We start from the raw sequence: 23533 nt of genomic DNA, 5'->3' as shown, positions 1-23533 counted from the left end.
GACAAATAGGAAGTAGCTTTAAAGGTGCATATTGAGTCCAGAAATTTCAGTTCTAGAAATAGTTCCATATGTGCAGGGCAGGAAAGGTATGCACAAGAATACTACATTGTTTATGATGGCAAAAATTTTGAAACAAATTTTATCATATTATGGATAAAAATATTGGTGTATCTACACTATGAATACTATGTTGCAGTTAAAACCGATGTAGAGATTTCTGGGCAGCAAATTGAACATAACTAATTTCACTCCTTCCAGACCCAGTAAAACTACAAGGAATTTTCCCTTTTCTAAAAAAAACCCCATAAAGATAGGGAAAAAAAAAAAAAAACAGAAGAAAAAAGGACAGCAACAATATTTTTTAAGGAGAAAGCAGATGGATAAGAAGTAACTGTTTTAGCAAACAAGAAAAAGCCAAATTTAAGCCAGCAGTGGGAAAGCTGAAAATCAACCTGCTTTACACAGTACAATACTCAAAAGGCTCAGAGACGCGGAATAGCACGTACCTCTAAATTGGAGGTGGTTGGCTAAAATAATGAGGAGTAGGGAAAAGCTGAGAATCAGGAAGACTCCTTAATCCCCTCCTCCACCTCCATACGAAAGTGGAGGACCTTTCTTTGAGAGAGGGTAGAAGAGTCTTTGCATTGAAAATACACTGACCTAGCTCAGGGTATGGAAGAGTCTGGGGATAAGTGCCATATACATGTTGAATGATGAATGCTGAAACCTTATGGAGGCTAGCAGCTACAACTTTACCATCCAGGAAGGACACAGGAGAAGTATCCTCTGGGAAATCTGACCAGCTCAAGAGGAAAAATCTAGAGATACCAACATTGGAAATTCCCTACAAACAGCCCAATGAGATCGCTCTTCAATGACACTCAAATTCAACTGGCCCAGGACTACACTCAGAGCTTCCAATCAGCTTTTGGTCTCCGCTGCTAATCATGATGAGACATTCAAGGATTAACAGATAACTGAGGAAAGCATCTAACATAGAAGAAAGAAAAATAGAAAAATAGAAAAATAATTTTGAGGAAACAGAAACAGGGAGGAAAAAAACTAAAAACTATAAAATGTAAACTATTGCTTATAGCCTCAGAGAGATACAGGAAGACACTGCATCTATGAAACAAGAACAGGAAACTACTGAAATATGGGAACAATCAGAAAACAGAAACCTACATTCAGAAAGTAGAACAAAATGACAGAGATGGAAAATAGTAAAGAAAAACAACAGCACCAGTCCAAGACATTCAATATCTAAAAAATGGGTCTTCTAGAATGACAAGACAGAGAATACAGAAGGGAGGAAATCATGAGTGAAACGACTGAAGAAAATTTCCAGAACTGAATGTCATGTTTCCAGATTAAAAGCACCCAGATGATGAAAACAGACAGACACTATAGCAAATCTCTGTGAGATTTCAGAACACGAGGGATAAAAGAAGATCCCATAGACTGGGAATGAGAGTGGGGACAGACAGCTCATATACAAAAGATCAGAAAATAGGTTGGTTTGGGAATTCTCATCAGCGACATAAAGCTAGAAGACAATGGAGGAATGTCTTCAAAATTCTAGAGAAAAGGATTTTCGACATATTTTTTTACATATCCATTTTCAGGAACCTACTCTCTATATCCACCAAAATGAGAAAATAAATCAAGAAAGAGGAAAACATGAGGTATAGACAATAGAAGATATATCTAGGAGAGAAGCAAAGAGAATTTTCAGGATCACCACTGTGTACCAGGCATAAAAGGTAACCGGTCCAGACTCCAGCAACCTCACAATGCTTTCTGCCATGTCTTTTTTTTTTTTTAACCTAAGAAACTACTGGAGAATATACTACACCAGTGCACGAGAATAAACCAAGAAAGAGCAAAGACTGAGACCCAGGATATAAGGAATAAATCCCAATAGAAAGGGAAAGGCAGTTCCAAGTTGAGAGCAAGGGAAATCCAAGGACAAGGCTACAGCAGGCTCAGAGAGCACCAGTCCAGAGAAATAGAAGTCCCCAAAGAGAGGGCTCTAAGGAAACAGTTGGGATGGCTAGATTACCTGTTGTGAGTGGTCTTGGGGGAAAATGTACTAAGAGATTATAAGAAGACATGGGGAAAATTAGCAATAGATTTTGTTAAAAAGCACTGACCAAATGAAAAAAAAAAAACAAGGCATGTTTTACCTCAGAAAAAAAATGGGAAAGGTCGTCGAAAACAAGGAAAGTCTGAAAAGCTGTCATAACCGAGAAGAGCAGGAGACATGATGACTAAATGTAATCTGATATATTGGATGGAATCTTGGAAAAAGAAAAAGGACATTAGGTAAAAACTAAGGAAATTTGAATAAGCTAAGGACTCCAGTAATAATAATGTATCAATACTGGTTCATTAATTATAATAAATGTACTATGCTAATGTAAGATGTTAATAAAGGAAATTAGGTGTAGAGTATGTAGGAACTGTGTGTGTAGTATCTTCACGTTTTTTCTGTAAATCTAATATTGTTCAAGAATAAAGTTTATTTTTTAAAAAAGGAAGATAATCTTGATTACATATGCAATTTTCAGCGGTGAACATTTGTGTAGGCATAATAATCAAATATTGAATACCGATTTAACCAAAAATTATAACTTCATTGGAAGTGGGGGCATGAGTTTGTGAAGCAGACAGACGGCAGTGCAAGAGAACTAAACTCTCATTTACCATGAAAACTTAAGTAGATAATGTCTAAAACTGATGATTCAAAGATAGCAGTATATGAATTTTTATTTAGAAATGTGAAGGGATATAAATGGCAGAAGAAATAGCTAAGAGTAGAAAGAGATCATCTCTGAGGAAGAGGACTGGGGAAAACGGGAACAATGGGAGGCACAGAGCCACTGTTTTGCTATTTAGCCTTTTTGATGATAGTTTAGTTTTCAAACTATGTCCATGTATTAATTTGATGAAATAAACATTAATTTAACAATCAGGAGACTGAAGTTGATTTACTTATTGACATGCAAAAAGCTTTCAACACATTGACAAATCAAAAGGTAAATTCAGAGAATCCACAGAAAAATCCTAATTACACTACTAAAGAGCCCTAGACAGTTGTTTGCCATATTTTTTTAAAAAGTGCCAGTATACTAAAAATTCATGTATTTTCTGAAACTGAAGTTTCCCCTTTTAACCGCTTTTTCTCCTTTCTCATTCCCTCATTACCAGAAAATCTATTCTTTCACCCCATCACATCTACATTCCCCCAATTGTGCCTGTCCCCTCTCGTGCCTTTATCTTGCTTTAGTCTTTTAAATTGTTTCAAAATCTCTTCCTCCTAAGGAGCGAGGGGGAAGGGGGAAAATAAAAAAATAAAAAGTAAATAAAATTATGTATATATAGTATAAAAAAGTTAATAAACTGGCATTAAAAAAAAATTCCTTCCTCCTAGACTTTGTCTCACACCCAACGATCCCTAATCCTGAATGAATCTGGAAGTCTGTTTTAGGTCCTGCTTTCACGTGGCTGAAGAAATGGATACTTTCCTTGGTTGGCTTATTATAAATTCATAATTTCCAAATGTATTTGAAAGTCAGTTCTCGTCAATAGCCCTCTTACTCTTACTCATCTCTGTTCGTTTTCCAAACAGGTACCATTCTTTTTTTGGCTTCCTATCTTCTTAGGTTTTCCTGCTTACGTCACTGCATGATGATGGCTTAATTTCCTATTTCACCAAGAAAACAAAACCATTCAGGCTTTATTTCCAAATATACCCATCATTCCCTTCCTTTCGATTCAGAGGAAGAAAACATCTCAACTCGTTTCAGGAGCTTTTTCCATCTACCTGACTTCTTCATCCCCATTATTCCCTTAGACATTAAGGTTAACCAGGATTTTGTCCTCAGCAAGCTGATCTCATTCTATTTGTTCTCTGAGGATGCCATCATTAATAATTAAGATTTTTAAGGACTACAGAATGTTTGCATTTCGAAGTTGATGATGCAATATCTAGTCCTGACTTCCGTTTTCATACATTTCCATGTTGGGTGTCCAAAGGTACCTCAAGAACAACATGTCCCTAAGAACATCTTTCCCCAAACCTACACCTATATATTATCTTAGTTTATCAAAGCAGCAATATCATTATCAAATAAATCATCAAAGCCAGAAATCTGGGCATCATCCTAGACATCCCTGTCCTTCCCTGAAACCCAAACCATTGCTTTAGTGCCTGACACATAGTAGAGACTGAACAAAGATTTATTGAATAAATAAAATTTACCCATTTTTATTTCCATTTCCCTAGACTCTCTCCTTTCCTATTTCCACTGCAGTGGTCAGGCCCTTACTCTCACTTTCCTGGGTGATTGCCATTCCATCAGTTGTCGTGCTTTTTGTTCTCCATGTTTTTTCTTCACTGAATTCTATTTCCCTTAGTTCACAACATATTCAAGATTCTTACATGTTTGTGTATGAAATAAACTTCTTTCTCTAAGCAATTGCCACATTTCTATCTCACCCTTCTTTCCTTTGTCCCAGGTGTCTTTAAAGGTCTCTAGCTCATTTCCTGACAAGACTCATTTAACTAGAGTATTTTGCAGTGGGGGTAGTTCTAAACCATTGTTGGATGAATAGAAACTGATTTTGACTGCAAGCTTTCTTCTCCACCTATGACCCTCAGCCCCAGGGCTCCAAGAGCAGACCTCAGGGGCAAACTGTTCTGAGAGGGATCCCTTCTGGTAAGCCCATTTAGACCTTCGTCAAGCATACACTCAGTTTTGAAGAAGCCCTAAAGACTGGTGAAATAAATTGCAAGTACTTTGGTTGGAATATTAAGTATTCAGTAAATACTTACCGGATACATAATAGCTAATATTTATTAAGCACTTGCTATGGATGAGAAATTCATATCGATTATCTTAAGCTCCCAAAGGAGCACCGGTACTGTTTCACAGATAAGGAAACTGAATTTTAGAGAAATATAACTTGCTCAGAATCAATGATGTAGATTCCTGAGCCAGGTTCAAACCGGCAAGCTAGATGTATAACTATATTCTTAATCAGTCCATTACATTTTCTTGGCTATACCATACTAGATTCTACAAGAAATAACAAGGAATAACATTCCTCAAGAAGCATACAGACTAGTTAAGGCAGTTAACACGACAACTATAATTCAAGATTGACATTGTTAAGTACAATCTGAAAAGTGCAAAGCGTTACTAGAGTTCTATTGTGAGATCAAGATAGATTCTTGGCCTCTGTCTAGTTAGAAGACTATAGAGGATACATAGAAGGTGTGGACTTAAAAGATGGACAGGATTTAAACAATTGCTGATAAAGGGGAAAAGGTAACTCAGACTAGGTAACAACAGCATTGAGCCAGGAAGGCATACAGCAAGTTCACAAGATAGGGGTATCATTTGATTAAAGCAAAAGGTGGGTGAAGGAAACGGGGTAAGACAGGAACAGTAGTCGGAGACAAGATTCTGGATAATTTGGACTTTCTCTGTAGTGCATAGGTATCTAGTGAAGATTCAAGTTATAGTACTGTGAAGAGTTCTTCAAGATCATTTTAGCAGCAGGTTGTAGAATTGGTAGAGTAGGGAGACTGAAAGAACGTGTATTTCACAGGAGACTTAAGATAGTTCTGGTACATGGTCAAAAGATCTTGGCCCTGGGAGAGAAACAGTAGAAATGAGAAGGGAATAGATTTTAGGGAGATTTCAGAAACAGAATTGACTCAGGTCGATCTTCGCAAAATAATGATGTCTACGCAACATAACTGAAAGTATTTTGCTTTACGTCTTAGTTATTAGGGGCCGGGAAACATTTTCAACTGAAATTTAGAAACTAAGTTTGGTTGACAAGCCTACTGTCATTCTCGTATGCACACATTTACATACACATACAAATCCACACACACTTATACACGTATATAATGAAAATATTTGAAGTAAAGATCTAGGAAATAAAATAAATAAAGGTTAAAATCAAGATAACTCGAGACTTGACTATGGAAGCAATAAAAAGGCAATTTATTATTTAGTTATGTTATATTTTGTCTGATTTTAAACAGTTACATATGTATAAATTTAAAATAGAGCCACTTTTTTCTCAAAGTACTCACTTAAAGCAGTTTATCCCATTAACTGGCCTAATAAAAAAGTAATTTTCTGTGTATTAACAAGTGGGCAGCTTCACTTTAATTGGTTTTAATTACAAAGTTTCCATTTTACTCAATTAAGAAAAATACTTAAAATCATTTAATCCTTAAGAGAATTTCTAAAAGTTATGTGACGAGAAAGAAAGATGAGCATTTTTAGTATCTTCATCTGCATTAAAAGATTAGACAGCAAGCCACAACTTTCCTGTTTTGTACAATCTTCTATTCTCAGCCACTTCTGAAGGAACAATTTGAAGAAATAAATTCTTTGTATCCCAAAGGACTTCCTAAAATTCTTTGTTAATGATTAAAACAGGAATCTTGAAAAGCTTACCAATACCTTTTCAAGGAAGAATGTTTATAGTTAACACACAGATTTAAAAGGTAAAATCAACTCTATCATAATTGGATCTGCTTATTTGTAAAATAAGGAGGCTGTACTAGACAGACTCTAAGTTTCCTTCTGATAATACATCGCTACAACTTATTCATAGTAGATATTACTATTTGCAAAGCACTATGCTACCAAGTCTTGCACCTAAACTGTATCTGCCCTCAAGAGCAACATTTACTAGTCCTTTTTATTTAGCTTCAAATTCTCCCCTCAATTTGGGATAGTAAATAACAAACTAGTTGTTGGACTTACTCTCTATTTCCATTTCCATAGGCACTGTCTAAACCTGCACTGCCCAATATCATAGACACTAGCCACATATAACACCTGACACTTAAATGGTGGCTAATCTGAATAGAGACGTGATAAAACTGTAAAATATACACTGGATATCAAAAACAATACAAAAAAACAGATGTAAAGTATCAATAATTTTTAATATATTGGATTACATGTTAAAATATTTTGGAGCTACTTGGTTAAATATTAATTTTACCTTTTTTTTTACTCTTTAAAATTTGGCTATAGAAAATTAAAATTACACATGTGGCTCGCATTGTATTTCTATTGATCTAAACCCGACAGACTTCATCCACAGATTACCATGACTTCTCTCCATGGCCCTGATTACACAGAGTAATAAATAATTATTCACATCACTCTTGTTATAATTCCCTTCGACTGCTAGTCCTGTGTCTGGCCAACTATCTACTTCCTGATTATTTGAAACCATAGCCTTCTATTCTTCACTGTGAGGGTTAGGAATGATATTTGATTCTAGATTTTGGATAAGGAAGGAGATTATGATTCCATTCAAAATCTTTTTTTCAATACTTTGAAACAGTGACTACATGTCACACAGAGTGAACATAACACACACATTTCCTGAATACTAAATCAGATAAGGAAATGCCTCCCAAGTTCTCAGTGACCAAACTTTTCACAGGTTTATCTTTCCTTCTCACTACCAGTGACCTCTCTTCTTTCAGAATAGGATGATGTTTACTCAGCCTATCAGTAGTTACTGTTACTGAATTTCGGCTGTCTCCTTGACTCTTATTAATTACATGAATGCCCATGCAGCCACAATACGAAAAGTGAAGTAGCCATTTAGTCTTATTTAAGACAGAAAAATTGAAGTCTTTATAGAAAATTCCCTTCAACACCAAGAAGCATTTTTTAAAGGAATATAATCTTCTCTACTCATCTGATTTCCTTTAAGAAACCTAATTGAAGGGGTTTATTTATTTTATAATTAAAAACCATTTATGAAACAATCTGTACAAGGAACTTATAAAGCTTTCCTAGATCTGCTCAATAAAATAAAAATGTTTAAATAGCAATACCGAAACAGGGTATTTTGAGGCCAGTATATATATATGTATGTATAAAAAAAGCTAAATCGTTGAAAATAGCTCATCGAAAAATACAATCAAGTAAACTTATTCTTTTGTTTTAGAAATACTTGTACACATATGTTTTGGAACCTTGTTTTACTTTATTAATAGACGGTGGTTTTGATTAGAATTTGATTTTCTAATAGAGTAATATTTATCTTAAAGTTTAGTATTTTAAACAAAATATTTTAAAGTAGAAAGGCACTTCAGAAATCAGTTTTGTACTCATTTTATGGATGAGATTTAAGCGATATTCCCAAAGTCACACACCTACTAAGTGACAGAAGACTGAACACATGTATGTTGACCCCAAGTTCAGCTTATTCCAGTATTATGCTGCCTTAACCCTTCTTTAACTTTTATCTGGTTAAAGAAAAAAGAAATATTTAAATTCAGATCTATATAACTAAAAAATTATGTTATCAGGACTGTTAATGTCCTTGTTCTATTTATTTGCAGCAAAGGTATTTTAGTAATATGAATAGGAGCTGTGAAGATTGATGGGTAGAGATGGGCAGATGTTGAAGAAATTAAATCCTGTTAAAATGTGGGCAGGTATCAGAGGCTCATATAACTTACTTGAAACTTCCGACAGATTCTTTTGTAAAGGCTGATAAGAAGAATGAAGTCTGGAATGGAGTCTAGGTCTGTTACTCTCTTCAGCTTGATCAAGACTGAACATATTTATTATTTTATTTGGAGGTACTGAATCGTATATGTAAATTGTATCTTTGGAGGTGATATAACTATGGATATATTAGGACATTATTGTAGTGAAACTATTCCCAGTAAGCCTATATTTTGCTCAATATTGATGGGTAAACTAGATAGCATCCGATATATATTATCACGAATTACTCATTTCTCAAAAGTTTCCAAGTTATCTTTAAGAGAAGCTACAATAGAAGACTATACCATTTCTGCTTCTATTTTTTCTTCTTAAGAGAGAAAACTTTATTTTGTATCTTCAAGGATTTTTTTCTGTACAATTCAAGTCTTTATTATTAACCTATTCTGTGCCAGGTACTCTTCTGGGTTCTAGGAGTACAAATATGAATAATACCTGCAGTAGGCTTAAAAGTTCAACTAAAATAAGTGGTAGAAGCAAACATTCTGAGGATACTCTGATATATTAATTATATCCAGTAAGCTGCTAGAGAGGACTGTTACACATACCATATCTTACTCCTCTGAGATTTAGTTGTTAAGCTTGACAAGTGGGATATCTTTAAGAGTAGTTTTTTAAAAATGAAAATAAATCTAATGCCAGTCACAACATAAACATTCACCAGTATGAAGGATTAGATAATAGCCATTTAAACAAGATACAGAATAGGTAAGAAGGCTGCCAAAGACAAATTTAATTTTACTTCAGATTTGCTTTGTGTCACCCTTGGCTATTGAATCATGGGATATTTTAGCATGGTACTGTCCTTTGACAATCATGAGTGCAGATGACCTATTTTCAGTTTAAAATGAAAACAAAGAATAAATTAAATATATGCAAAGTCTTGGAATTTGAAGGTAATAGATGAGTAAAATTCATAAGACTTGTAACAGAAACACATAAATACATTTTTCCTAATTCTTAAATTGGACACTTACAATAGGAATGAATTTTCTTAAAAAGTATACCAGAGACAGTAATACTCTCCTTTACTCGAGATGAGATCATTCCCCAGAGCTGAATCAAGAGATAAATGTTCTTTGGTTTGTGGTGATCTCATAAGAAAACTTAAGCTTCATTTAGTCATTTAATGATGAAAGAGTTCAGCTTTTTGTCAGTTAAAAAAATTAACGTATCGTAGCATCACCTATATACGTCTAGAAGGAAAAGTTTTTATTAAAAATGCTTTTAAAAGATCTCTAATATGTTTACATACCCAAATAATTTATTACTGATACTTCATAAGGAATATCATTTTATTACTGTAATCACAAAATCATAATTTCTGTACAGGAATGTATAAGTGAACATTAATCAATGCATTGATAATTCACTTCATAAAGAGGGTGAATACACTACAGAACATATTGTAAAGAAAAAAATATTGTAAAATTTTCTGGCCTTGCAGTGCACTTTTTAGTGCAAATATTTAAGACACAATAGTGTTCAATTCAGCAAAGTATTGCAGAATGTCATGCCACAGTCCACTTAATTCAAAGAGGGTCAGGACATGCAGCTTGTAATAAAATGACAGAGGATATATATATATATATATGTATACACACATACACACATATATACACACATATATATATATATAACCACATGTGTGGGTAAGTCATAAAATATATAATGATTTATTTAGATGGTTTTAAATGATTTCACTGTGGAATTTAGCGTAACTGGAAGAAACATCCAAGATCTTAACAGGAGTGATCTTCTTGCTAGGCAATGGCTTTGGCTTCAGGTAGGAACGCCTCCCAGTATTTTATCAGCTGTGAATAACAAAAATAAAACACATTCTCATTACCTCTGTGTCATTTATATTCATATATTCTGTAAAGCACTAAAAACACTATACAAATAGTTAATGGCTACTAACACTAAAGTCTGGTTCTTAAAGGAATTATTTTAATGTCCTTATCAGAAGTGTGTCAATATAATTATAAATCATATATAAATTATTTAAAAGATCAATTATTTCTTGATTAATTTGTTGATATAAACAATATAATTTAAAAAATACCCTAAAACTTAAGAATTTTTTGATTTGTGCAAAATTCCATATAAAGATTGTTAGTGTAAATTAGATTACCTTAATAATAAAACTGCAATGAGCTTTACCAATATAAAGTGATAACATCTCCTAATTGAGAGGATATTCATATTTTATGTTATTGCTAGCCAAAAGAATGAGGAAAAAAAGGAGAAAGAAAAGTAAATATTGGGCAAGAAAGGGAAAAGAGACTGGAAAGAATTATCTGCCAGTCTTTCTTGGATAGTCCGGCGAACAGACTGAAGTACAAACTAAAGTTAAGTTTAAAACAATTCCTTTAAAAGCAAGCTTATATAACATTATATTTTTAAAATCAGATTTTATCAACTAAGTATTAAAAATAAAAATTAAATACAATTTGAAGATATAATGTCATCACCTAATTCAAAAAATGATACAGGCAAGTTTCTAATTCACATAACTGGAGAAAAAATCTTTCTATCAAGACATTAAATAATTTGATCTATTACTCAAATTTATATTGAAGTACACAGGAAAAAAAACTCTACTATCTTGTTATAGACTTTTATTTAATATACATGAAAACCACTGTCTTCTCCAGTTAAGGAAACAAATGCCACTACTTGTGGCATACAATCACCATCAGCCCCACATAAAACAAAAATCAAAACAGTATTTTAAAAAACCTTTAAAAAAGTTTTAGTTTAATTTTTTTATTAAATTAAATTTATTGAGGTGACATTGGCTAATAAATTTATAGGTTCAATTCTATAATACATTACCTGTATACTTCATATTGTGTGTTCACTATTCAAAGTCAAATCTCCTTCCATCACCATGTATTTGACCCCCTTTTCTCTTTTCTACCTACCCTCTCATCTCTTCCCTCTGGTAACCACCAAACTGTTGTCTGAGTCTATGGGTTTTTGTTTGTCTTGTCTATTTGTTGCTTTTAGATTTATAATACAGAGTGGAATATTACTCAGCCATAAGAAAAGATAAAATAAGCCCATTTGCGACAATATGGATGGGTCTTGAGAATATCATGCTAAGTTGTCTTTTATAGGAGAAGAACTTACTATAAGAATTTACTCAAACAGGTATGATTAATAAAGCAATAAAATTTGGAAGATAGGAAAGGGAAAAAGTTGCCTTTTTCTCTAGCCTAACAACGAGAAATGTATCTCTCTCCTAGTATTTAGAAAGATTAGAAGCAAAAAAGACCTGAGAGTTCTCAATTACTTTAACTACCATTTTTTTCCTTTGCTGTTACTTGCTTTCTCTACTTCACTTCTTATTGCCCCTTAAATTTAAAAGCTCATTTCACTCATTATTGTCTTTAGTAGTCTGCCATGACAAAGTAACTGCTTGAGCTAAAGCCAACTCTTGTCTTTCAAATGAAAAAAGCATACCAAAAATAAATTCTGGAAGAAGTTTGTAAGTTATAAATTATAAAAAAAACTTAGCTTACCTGCTGCTGTGTTTGTACTAATGATTCTAAGTACTTGATAATAACGGTTTTAAAATCTTTCACTCGTTCTTTCTGTTAAAGTACAATATATGAAAAAAAGTCCATTAATTCAAAACTAAATTTGATTTTACCACAAAATCGCAGCAAAATGTGACCACATTGTTATGTGTAAAATTATTATACTTGCCTCAAATCTTCCTACTTCTTTTCGAATTGTTTTAGAGATTTGTTCAAAATCTCTTTCGCCTTGTTGCACTTTTGCCTCCCACTAATAAAAACAAACAAAAATGCACACATTTTTTATTCCTTTCTGGAAAAAATTACAGAACTAACTGTCATGACGACTTATTTAATTTAATGTGATGTTTGAAAACCTTGAGAGCTCCATATTGGCAAAGCCTTACTGAGCATCATTCAAACTTGTATCTAACCTCCCATTAGCAGAGATACATGCCAGCTTAATTTCCATTAATATTTCACTGTCAGATCTACTCAAAATTAGGATATTCTAGTACTTATTGAACTATAATCTCCACTGCTTAATTAACTATGATAGATGAAATGATTTCGAATATAAAACTCACTATCAAATAATTTAGCCGTGTTAGATTGTAATTTTCTCATTTCTTTATTATATCATTCATTACTTTAAAATACATCAGCTATATTCTGCTATGTTCAAGACTATATGTTTCTCACAATTTATATGCCTATGGAAATACTTTAAATTAGGAAAATTCTATGACAAACATTTTAAAAAGTTTTGTAATGGTAAAATGTCCAGATTTAAAAAAAAAATTGTGGAATTATGGTCTACTGAAGACCTATCAGTAAATATTAAACTCAGTACAGAAACAACAAAATGTGACTAGTGACCAATGAAACAGCTAAAATAACTGAAGACTTACGCAATGAAATGATACTTTCCCACTATGTAACCAAAACTGGTACATACTCTTCAAAGAGCAGGTACAATTACTTTTAGTAATATAAAGGTTGTCCTACCTCTTCAATTTCCTTATTGAAGCATGGCAAAGAAAGTGTATAAATTATAATAAACTTTTACATATTTACTAAAATACCATATATAATACATATATATGGGGGATAATGTTGCCTGGAGACAGCTAAATGTGGGACAGTTTACCTCTAAAACTACTTTTAGACAGAAAATAATTAATTATCTGAAATCAAATTAAGCATCTCAAAAGAAATGTATAATTATTAATTAAATGTAAATTTCAATCTTTTCCTTGCATGCTTCTTTATCCATTCCATAATCATGTGAAAGTAACAAAGTGCTCTGGAGATTTTAATGAAGATCAAAATGTTAAAGTAATTCTAACACAGTTCATAAAATTACGGAAAAATAGCTAGGTGGTGAATGGTTCAGAAACAAATTTATGAAAAATTATGCTTATGCGAATGACTCATGAAAATTTTGTGTAGAGATAAATAAAGCATTTTGTATTAATCACCTCTCTTATTTCATTTTTAGCTTGCTGTATTTTATCTGGTTTGTTAGCAACCATCATTTTTGCCTCAGTTTCACGTTTTTTGAGCAAAGTAATTTGAGCATCTTCCCATTTCTGCCAGCACTTCATTCGATGGTCAAACACACCCTATAAGTGAATGACATGATTATTAAGTGATAGTTAACACTGAAATACTTTCATAACACTAGATGTGCTGTAATACTGAAAACAATAAAACCCAGTATTTAAATTCTATTCTAATATACTGAAATACTGAAAATAAACATGCCAATATCAAAGAAAATTCAGCTCTGAATTTTAAAAAATTATTTAGAAAATCCATTTTACTATAGGGTTTTAAATGTGGCTTACAGTAAGATTTCTAATGGGGTTTTATGTTTTCAAGAAAGATATCTTCAATAGGAAAATGCTAGTGTCATATCTACGTTGGAAGTTTTCCTACTAAATAATATCAGAAGTAGATTTAACTGTTGGAAATATGCCAGAAATTGAAAAAAAGAAAATGGTAAAAACCCATAACAGGAAGTAAAGTAAAAATGTGATAGATTACCAATAGCAAATAAAGGAAAGGCAAAGCAATTAAAAAGGGTAAAACAAAACAAAAGAGATAGTCTTACACAAGACAAAAAGGACAGACGAATATATATATGTCTAGTATGAAGAACTAAATGAAGAAACAGACAAGAAGACCACAATAGAACAAGTCAACCAAGTGCACTAGCTCTTTTCAAGGGCTTTGGCAGGGCAAGAAGAAGTTGAATGGAAGAAAAAAATGAAATATGAACATAAGGGAGTCATTTGAAGTCTCATGAAAAAAACTGATGGGTAGGATGGAAAAACGTAATCCTTTCTCCAGCTTGATGCTGGTAATATATTTCTATTATTTTAGTATTTACTAATTAAACAAATGAAGCAAGCATAAATTAAGTAAACCAGAAAGCACTAAACCAGAGTTACTTTCATTTAGTCCAAAAAAAAAGAGCTTTTTGGATCAAGAAACAATAATAATTACATGTCTTTATAGGGACCTGCTAAGGAGGAAAGTATGTAGACAGTGTACTTTAAAAATGTAGGTTTCAGAACAAAACAAAGTTGGATTCAAATACTAGCTTTGTCACAGTATGATCTTGGGTAAATTCATTTAATTTCTATAAGCTATAGTTCTCTCAAATATAAAAGGGAGAAAATGAGATATGTATTTGTAGATTAGAAATAAAAAGTATATAATACAGTGACTTAACCTAGTGGATGCTTAATAATTAGCAAGTACTATATATAAATTACTTCTAAATAACATACACATATAAATGTAGTTGATTAACTCAAGATTTCTACTAAAAGTGCAAATAATAACTTAGTAATATGGAAAAAATTATTGGACTGCATTTATATCATATAGCATATTTTTAAAATGTAGGCAAGAACGTTAAAAACTCCAAATCAACCAGAAACCAGAGTACTTTTTTCCAAAGAGTTCTTAAATATTATGCACATATTGTAATATATGTAAATTAATCAGGACAAGAGACATCCTGGGCAAAGTGATAAATCAAAGCACCTTATCTATAGATATTTAAAAGATATCCACTTTGCTAGATTCATCATCACATATAATTTCTCTTCTCACATTAGTAAATGAATCTTACTGTCCTCTGTGTCTGCTTTCCTTGTATTTTCTTTATATAGAGTTAATTCTTATAGAGTTAAGACTGACTTTTTTCCTGAAATAATCGGACTTTAGTAATCTTACTTTTATCATAGCTCCTACATCTGTACCACAATAAAGATATGATGGTTCTGGAATATTATGAGATCATAAACTGGTCAGGGACCAAGTTTAAATTAGTATACACTAAAAAAGCCTATGTATGACAAGATAACCTACTCTAGTAGAACCAGCCTCTTTTATAAGAGGGATAGATTTACGCTGATGATTCCCTTTAGACCTATATTCTGCCAATTTATGGTACACATTTGTATGCAAGCTGGTCTAGGTTAGACAAGGCTATAGTTGTGGTGCAGTTTTCCTGGACTACCAAGAAAATAGGATGGTGCAATTTTAATTTAATTAATACATTGTAATTCAGTGACTCTGAAAGTATGCTGCCCAGCATTCTGGAGTCCTGAAAGGATATGAATTTCTTACAGCCAAATAAGGAAGCTTTAAAAATCCTTTGGAACCCATCAAATTTTTTTGTAATTATTTTATATAGTTTTTTCAAATTATTTGGATTCTCTGTAAGAATTTTTAATGAAGAGTTCTAGTACTAAAAACATTAGAGACTATTACCCTTAACCCCTGATAGTGGCTCACAGACGGCCAATGCATGAGAACACACGCAATGAGTTTCCCAGATATAAGGCCTAGTCAGTATTTTTAATGGGTAAAATTTCTCTCTCTTTAAGTCCCCGGTATCTGATGTTCTTAGCTTCCTATTTTGGCTCTATATAGTCTAATTCCCAAAGTACTCCTAATTTCAAAATTATCAACAAAAAAGTAATCTTAATATGGATAAAACAAAAGATGAATTAAACAGAGATTAGAAATAAGATAAAAAGAAAACTGGCCAGAGGACATGATATGATTCGTTAGAAAGAAAATAATGGCTTATTAGTAAAGATGCTTATATTTACACTACCTAAAGAAACTAAAACATATATAAAAAATCACTGGGTGGGAGAAAAAGGAACACATGTTGATGGGAGTACAAAGAAGTATAACCTTTTTGGACAGCAATATGGCAATATTTACTCAAATTCATATACCCTTTGGGCAAACAATTCTACTTTTAGGAATTTTATGCCCAAAGAGCTATTATCAAAATACTAATATTAAGACTGGATTGTTTAAATAATTCAAAGTATTCCTAGATTATGTATAATGGAATACTATGCAACCATTAAAAAAGAATGTACATGCTGATATAGAGGCCTCTCTAAAATGGAGTAGGTAAAAAAAGCAGGCAAAGAATAGTGGATATAGTAATGCTTTCTGAAGAAGGAAGGAAGAAATGGGGAGAGAGAGAAATTAGCTTTACATCTATGCATACTAATTCTGTAAAATCACACAAGAATCTAACAGCATTTAATTGAGGAAAGAGAGACGAAAGATCTTAAGTAGAAAATAAATTTACCTTTTTGGGCTGTTAGAATTATTATGTGCATGTATTACTTTTTCAAATAAAAATGAATTATTAGTTTTACACACACCAAAAAACAACCAAAAATAAAGAACACAAAAATCACCTTATTACTTAATTTCTTAATTCCTTTGTGTGGTTGACCTGGGCTAGGTTTCAATAGGAATCCAATGTGAAAAATCAGGTTAATTTAAATTTACTATAGCTCTTTAACTCTTTTAGTCAATGAATCACTAATTCAGTATTTCCCAAAGTGTGTTCCACATATGTAAAAGTATATTAAGTGGAAAATGATTCCTGTTCATATGAATTTGGAAGTCTCTAGATAAAACAAAATTAAATGTTTTATTTTTTACTCCTAGGCAGTTCTGAGCTTTTTACATGTACTCTGAATGTACAAGATAAGAATACTGTATACATTATCTCCCAAATTCAGTTGACTGTGGTACATCTTTTGGTGACAATGTTCTATAGAACATATCCTGGGAAACATGACTATAACTGTAACTTCATGAAATGTAAAAATGTAGCAAGATTTAGGCAGTATTGGGAAAGCTGTTTCTGAGAGATTAATATCCATTACACAGATCTTTTCCTAGATTAGCTCTTCTTAGCAGGTACCACTTCTCATACTGCCTAGCTTCCATTTTGGACCCACAGGTTCCGAAGGTTTTTTAATTTTATTAATTTTTTTTTATAATAGCACTCATGCTAGTGGTAACTCTGGAATGAGGTAAAAAGAGGTAGAAGATAAAAAGGAACCATTATCTGTAAACTAGATTTCTGTATATTACAAGTTACCTATATATAATGAAGTATACTCCGAAAACTGCTATCTATATTAACCTCTTTAAATAACTGAAAAGAAAAATTAACCACCAGGAATATAAAGAGTAACATTTAAGAGTAAGTACGAGCAAAATTGGTAATTTTACCAAATCTAAGAAAGCATCATTCTGAAGTGCTCAGAACCTTCTAGTAGACCGTCACCATTAGCTTGAGAATAGAAACAATAAATATGTAATGTATCAATGTTCTAATTGTAGACAAATACTAATTTGATCACAGATTTCAGCTGAAAAAAATTTGCATAAGAAAGCAAAGAACAAGGTCTCATTAACTTTCTAGATGTTTGAATTCAAGGTAAAAGGTAAATGCCCAGATCCCCCATCCCATAACTAATGTTCATAGCAATAATTCAAAAACAAGATAAGATCTTAAAGTGTCTTCTTAAACAAAAGATAAGCAACATGCAGTTCAGTTTAACTGTCAGAATCCTGGAGATATCTGTACAATAATAATTTTTATTTGTTAACTGGATTACTTTTCCAATTATTCAGAAACTTGGAGACTGTTCATCCTTAAAACATTACCACTAGATAACATCATTTATTATTTAATCTAGTCCCATCCCATCTCTATGTACATGGTGACTGCATATTTTGGAAAATACACAAATGCAGTCCAAATTCATGCTAAGCCACCATTAAACATAGTCACACAACAATCTGTTCTGGTTTTGTCTTGCTTCTTATTATAGCTTTACTAATGATTATAAAATCCACTGGGTAGTTTCATTTTGGTTCATGCTACAATGAGCAAACAAATGCTACCAGTTAGTTGCAAACTTGTATATATAAATGTATAAGTAAATGTGTCTTGGTTTTATCTTATTTGTATTCCTTATATCTCTTAAAAATATCAATTCTATTGTCCATGTCGGAAGAGAAAATTTTTTAAAGCTATGACAATCATTTTGAAGCCATTGTAGATGGTCTAGTATGGAATTTACACACTTAAATACATGTCTAATAGGAAACCAAATTCTTCTACAAGCAGCAAACCACTAAAGTGAGAAGAATTCAAGGAAGAATGCAGAATAAGGCTTACTTTCACTGCAGCAATAAGACGAATGTAGTCACTAAGTAGTTCTGAAAACATATAAAAGTCAGCAAAAGCTTGTTCTTGATGTAACTGGTCTATCTTCTCTTCAACCTCTGCAAGCTGAGACAAAGCTCTAGATAAAGCAGTATGATCCTCAGAATTACCTAACATGGCAGCACTTTTAGCAAAGGCAGCTGTGTTGGCTGAAAGTTCTGAAATAGAAAAGTATTCACTTTTAACTTTCGCTAGTAAAGTTTTAAAATATTGCTTTGATTTTTTTTTTACATTCTCTCTAAATTTTATCTATTCATGAATTACTTAAATAATATTTTAAAACAACTAACAGAAAACAAGTCATTAAAATGCCTTGGGCATAAATGCCAACTGCCCGAAGCACTAATGAAAGTTAACCATACAAATACAAGCACAAAACAAATATTTTAAAGCAAAATTTCAAATATCAATTTTGAATCTCATATTCTAATCAAAATTACTAAGACATCTTAACTCATTAAATAGTAATTATGTTTAACAAAGAGTTAATCAAGTAAACAATTTTAATGCAAAATTTAAAACACATAAACTCAGGATTTTTCTACTTCTAAACTAGAAGTTAGATTAAAATAGAACAAAAAATATTAAAAGAACAAAGTTGAAACAAAATATTCTCTTAAACTATTATTTTCTAACTTTCTTAAACTATTATTTTTTTCTATAACTCCAAAATATTCATTTTTATAAAATTTAAATAAAATGTTTTAATTAATTCATGATTTTAAACACATATATAACAAGGCAAACGAACCTTTTCTGTGACAGACCAAGGCTTCAACACTGGCATGAAGTTTCCTAAGTTGCTGATCCAGATTTTCAAATTGCTGCTGCTTTTCTTCAAACCACTAAGAAAAAAATGAAAAATGGAGCTAATTTAGCCAGAACAAACCACTGTAAATTAGGTTACCAATAGTAAGTTACATTCCTTGTTTTAAAGCAACAAATTAACCATGTATAACCATGGTGGTCAACTGATGTGACTGAGAACTAAACTCAATAAGCAAATTAATATCCTATTTTCTACTTGTACAGCTTTAAAATGCAATTGTTGGGCTCATTAATTCATCTCATTATTCAAGTCGAAAAATCAGCTCTTACTGCATCCGATTCATTCATCTTGATTGTCATTTTGTTGACAGCGTCGGCAGCCTTGTTCACCATCCTCAATATTCCTGCTCCACTCAGAGCCTGTGTATTAACTGCTCTAGGCAGCTAGAATTGAATGACAAATAAGGGCAAACAAACCGGTTAAAAGCCTGGAGGTTTAACTGGGCACAAAAGGGACTGTTTCCTCCCCTCCCCCGCAGAAAAAAAGAATAGAAAAAAAAAGAGGTGTATTTTCTTCATTCTCATACATTTCAATAGTGAGATCTAATTTCTCAAATACACTACTTGTACATTCTCAAAGGAAAACTTAAAAAATAGACTTTTCATTTGTTTTTCTTCTGCACGTTTACATTTAGATTGAACAACAGTCTGTTTGTCAAAATATATTAAGAAATTTCCAAGCATCTTAACATTGGCCACCTGTTTGCTTTCAGAAATAGCTAGGAGAAATAAACTATTTATAAGGAAAAAAGAAAGTCCTGAGAAAAAAAATCTCTGTATACTCAGGACTGTGTGAATTTTTGAATTTTTTAAAAATTCTGGGATTCAAGTAAATTTTGAAAAGATCTCAAATGGTAACAATTAGAACTCTACACTGTTTAAGAGCCCCAAAATGTGCCAAACATCTTAAATATAAAGAGCAGCACGGTCACTATAATTTAAGCTCTTCAAGTCACATATTTGCATTTCAAAACCTTAATATGAACATCAGAATGTAGACACACACACATTCAACTATCTCTAAAAGGAGTTCTAAATAAACTTATTTCACACGATGCCTAAGCAACAATTTACAGCACTCAGAGTTAGACTATGTAAGCCATTCTTTTAAATCTAGTTTTAAATTTTCAAGAAAGGGATTTAACCTATAATTATCTATGCAAAGAAGATATTTTGCTAGGTAATTAAAGCTAATTAAAGCATGGAAGCAAAAACAAAATCATTGCTTTATTCCATCTATTAAGCCAATTACTTATTGAGCATCTCTATTCTTATATAAATTATTACATTGAAAAATATAAATACTGAGAACATTTATATACAAAAATTTTAAGTAGAAATAATACCTCTGAACTTTCCAAGAACTGTCTTAAGTCAGGATCCTGTAGTAAAGCTGGATGCTTTACTGTTCTTTGGAGATACCTAGGTTTAAGAATAAAATTGCTTCTTTATCAGTAGAGCACCTTATTTTAAATCTTTTTCAACAAAATAAAAAGAATAAAAAACCAAGTAAAAAGATGTCTTCAATCTGCCTCTTATCCTATCAGGCTGCCTTTACTAATTTAGAATCTTATAGCAGTTTAATGATTATAAAGCTTTTTGTTCATCTTTTAAAAATTGATATTTATGTAAAAAGAGACATGGCAAGGGATAAGGTTGGGAGTGGGGAAAGGTTAAATAATTTACCAAACTTCTCACTGCCAAGTATGAAAGGGTATATGAGTTTGTCAAATAATTTTATCTTTGGGTAGAGTTAATACGTTCCCAGTTATTACTTCTGAGTCCTAAGAAACATATCACTACATATATTTCAGTCAAGTATTTTTTATTAGTATTACATAATACAAAAATGGAGAACAGCCTACCAATTTTTTTCCTTTGATTTAAATGATCAAATCTGCTTTGGTCCTTATTTGACAAACTAAAAATTTTCTTTAATATTTTTAAGGTTTTGCAATTTTTGATAAATGTCTTGCTTATATGACACCACATACCACATAAAATAAAAATGAAATGAGAAACACCATTATTAAATCATTATTAGCCCAACTTTAGTCATTTTCTTTACTAGAAAAGCCCACATTTTCCTGCCATCCATAATAAATTAACACCTGCATAAAAGGAAAAAGGTCCATTATCGAAAATTTTTGATTATCTAATCCCATATTTTAAAACATTGCTCTTTCCCAGATTGAAGATTACATGAAGTAATTATTTCAATAACATTTTACCTACAGTCAATATACCTTCATTTTAGTTCTGCAGAATTAATGTAATCAGTAATTGCTTCTACCTTTTTACAAGATTATAAAATATTCCTGAAATAAAGTTTCTGGGGAAAAAAAAAAAAAGTGATAACCTTCTCTAGAATCAAATTCCAAACAATGGTTAAAATGACTATTTTATTACTTTTTTTTGTATTTTTAAATAAAATACTTACCATATTAAACTTCATTTTAAGTCATTAGCCCACAAAAGAAGTCATTATAACAGAAACAGAACATTTAAAAGATAATGTGCAATATGATCCACATTATGGTTTAAAATAACATTTATGCCTATGTTATCAAGTCAAAAAAGAGATGCAGTGGGAACACTAATCCAGTAAATTTAAGAAATACTGGTATATTTCCTCAGAGAGTTCACTTAAAATTTTAATACTGAAGTTCTCTAGTACTTTAGTAAGTTATTTAGTTGTTTATACTCCCTACTTCTTAAAGCATTTTGCATAAATTGTTCATCTGTGTGCACACAACAGCTTGTAAATTAGCAAGCACCCAGACATTTGTGAAATGAACAAGAAGACAAAACAACTAGTATTAGCTCTTTAAAAATATTCCAGTATTTCAAACCTAAATGGAAATACCTAACACTACTCATATTCTAAAATAGCTTTCCAAAGTGAGTTTGTATTACATATTCCTCTTTAAGATTCATAATGAACAGCTGCATATTAGGTGCTATGAGAAGTCCTGCAAGAAATAAATCTACTTTAACTTTGTTAAATCCTAAAGATTTAACAAAGATTTCCTCTTTTCACCCTACCACATTACCAGTATTCTGAGAAATCAACTTCAGAAAATGATATTCTAGAAAAAGACAGTAAAACTTTTCCTCTTAAGGGTTACATGGAAATAAAGAGCAACCAACCATTAAAAACAAAAGTATTAAGCTTACATAACGTTAAAATTAAGAAAAGAAACATAAAATGGGTTTTAAAATGATATTGGTAAATATACACAGTTCAGAATTAAGGTGAGACAGGGTTATAGATATATAAAAGGCTACAAAACAAAAAAAGAATGTAGGAGAAACATAAAAAGAGGTATTTGGAAGAAACACTGAAGGAAGACAGAAATGAAAGACACAATGAAATTAATAAAAAAGTATCAGACTCAAGAGCTGGTCAGTAGCTGTTTTTCAGATTTGCTCCAAGAAAAGGTTACTGATAAATTTAGAAGAATCACTTAGGGCCTTAAAGTTCCTATATACTTAACAAAAACAAAATAAAACAAAACAAAGCAGTTATACAAAATGCTTGATACAAAGTTAAAAATATGTCCTTGCTTGAAACTCAAACACGCATGCTAATAATAAGAGAATAAAAAAAGGCAAAAAGTGCCTGGCTCTTTGATGACAGACAGCTGTTCATTCAACAAATATTTACTGAGCATTTACTACATGTTAGTTATTGTTCTGAGTACTCAGAATGTATAGGGGAACAAAAGAAAACAAGATCCCTTCCCTGGTAAAGCTGGTACTTCAGTAAGAGAAGACAGACAATAAACTATAAATGTAATAAACATATAAGTTGTGTAGTATGTGACAAGGTGGCAAATGCTGTGGAAAAAAGAACATTAAATAAGATCAAGTGTATAAGGTGTGGCAATTTAAATAGGTCTGAATGAAGCCAATGATGAGAACAGCTTTCATTGGAAAGGTGATATTTGAATATTTAAACATGAAAGAGGTAAGGGAATTAGTCATGCAGATACCTGGGAACTTAAGCTTCCTAGGCAGTGGAAGTGGCTAGTGAA

The 23533-nt window shown here is 31.9% G+C and overlaps 1 protein-coding gene across 1 annotated transcript in view; it reads right to left on the bottom strand.

The window, feature by feature from the left end:
* Window positions 1-9844: 9844 nt before the first annotated feature.
* The window catches only part of SNX2 (sorting nexin 2), a 54107-nt gene continuing 40418 nt past the window's right edge, over window positions 9845-23533 (bottom strand). Inside the window, exons 8-15 of the mRNA XM_006913316.3 lie at window positions 20843-20918; window positions 19767-19880; window positions 19420-19513; window positions 18621-18826; window positions 13573-13716; window positions 12282-12362; window positions 12095-12166; window positions 9845-10381 (exon numbers count right to left, since the gene is read on the bottom strand). Coding sequence (XP_006913378.1) covers window positions 10331-10381; window positions 12095-12166; window positions 12282-12362; window positions 13573-13716; window positions 18621-18826; window positions 19420-19513; window positions 19767-19880; window positions 20843-20918 — 838 coding nt within the window. The 3' untranslated portion in view covers window positions 9845-10330. The remainder of the gene's footprint in view (window positions 10382-12094; window positions 12167-12281; window positions 12363-13572; window positions 13717-18620; window positions 18827-19419; window positions 19514-19766; window positions 19881-20842; window positions 20919-23533) is intronic.

Source organism: Pteropus alecto, unplaced genomic scaffold (genome assembly GCF_000325575.1).
Source record: "Pteropus alecto unplaced genomic scaffold, ASM32557v1 scaffold20, whole genome shotgun sequence".
In the NCBI taxonomy this organism is placed as follows: domain Eukaryota; kingdom Metazoa; phylum Chordata; class Mammalia; order Chiroptera; family Pteropodidae; genus Pteropus; species Pteropus alecto.
This window is presented reverse-complemented; position numbering and strand designations above follow the sequence as displayed.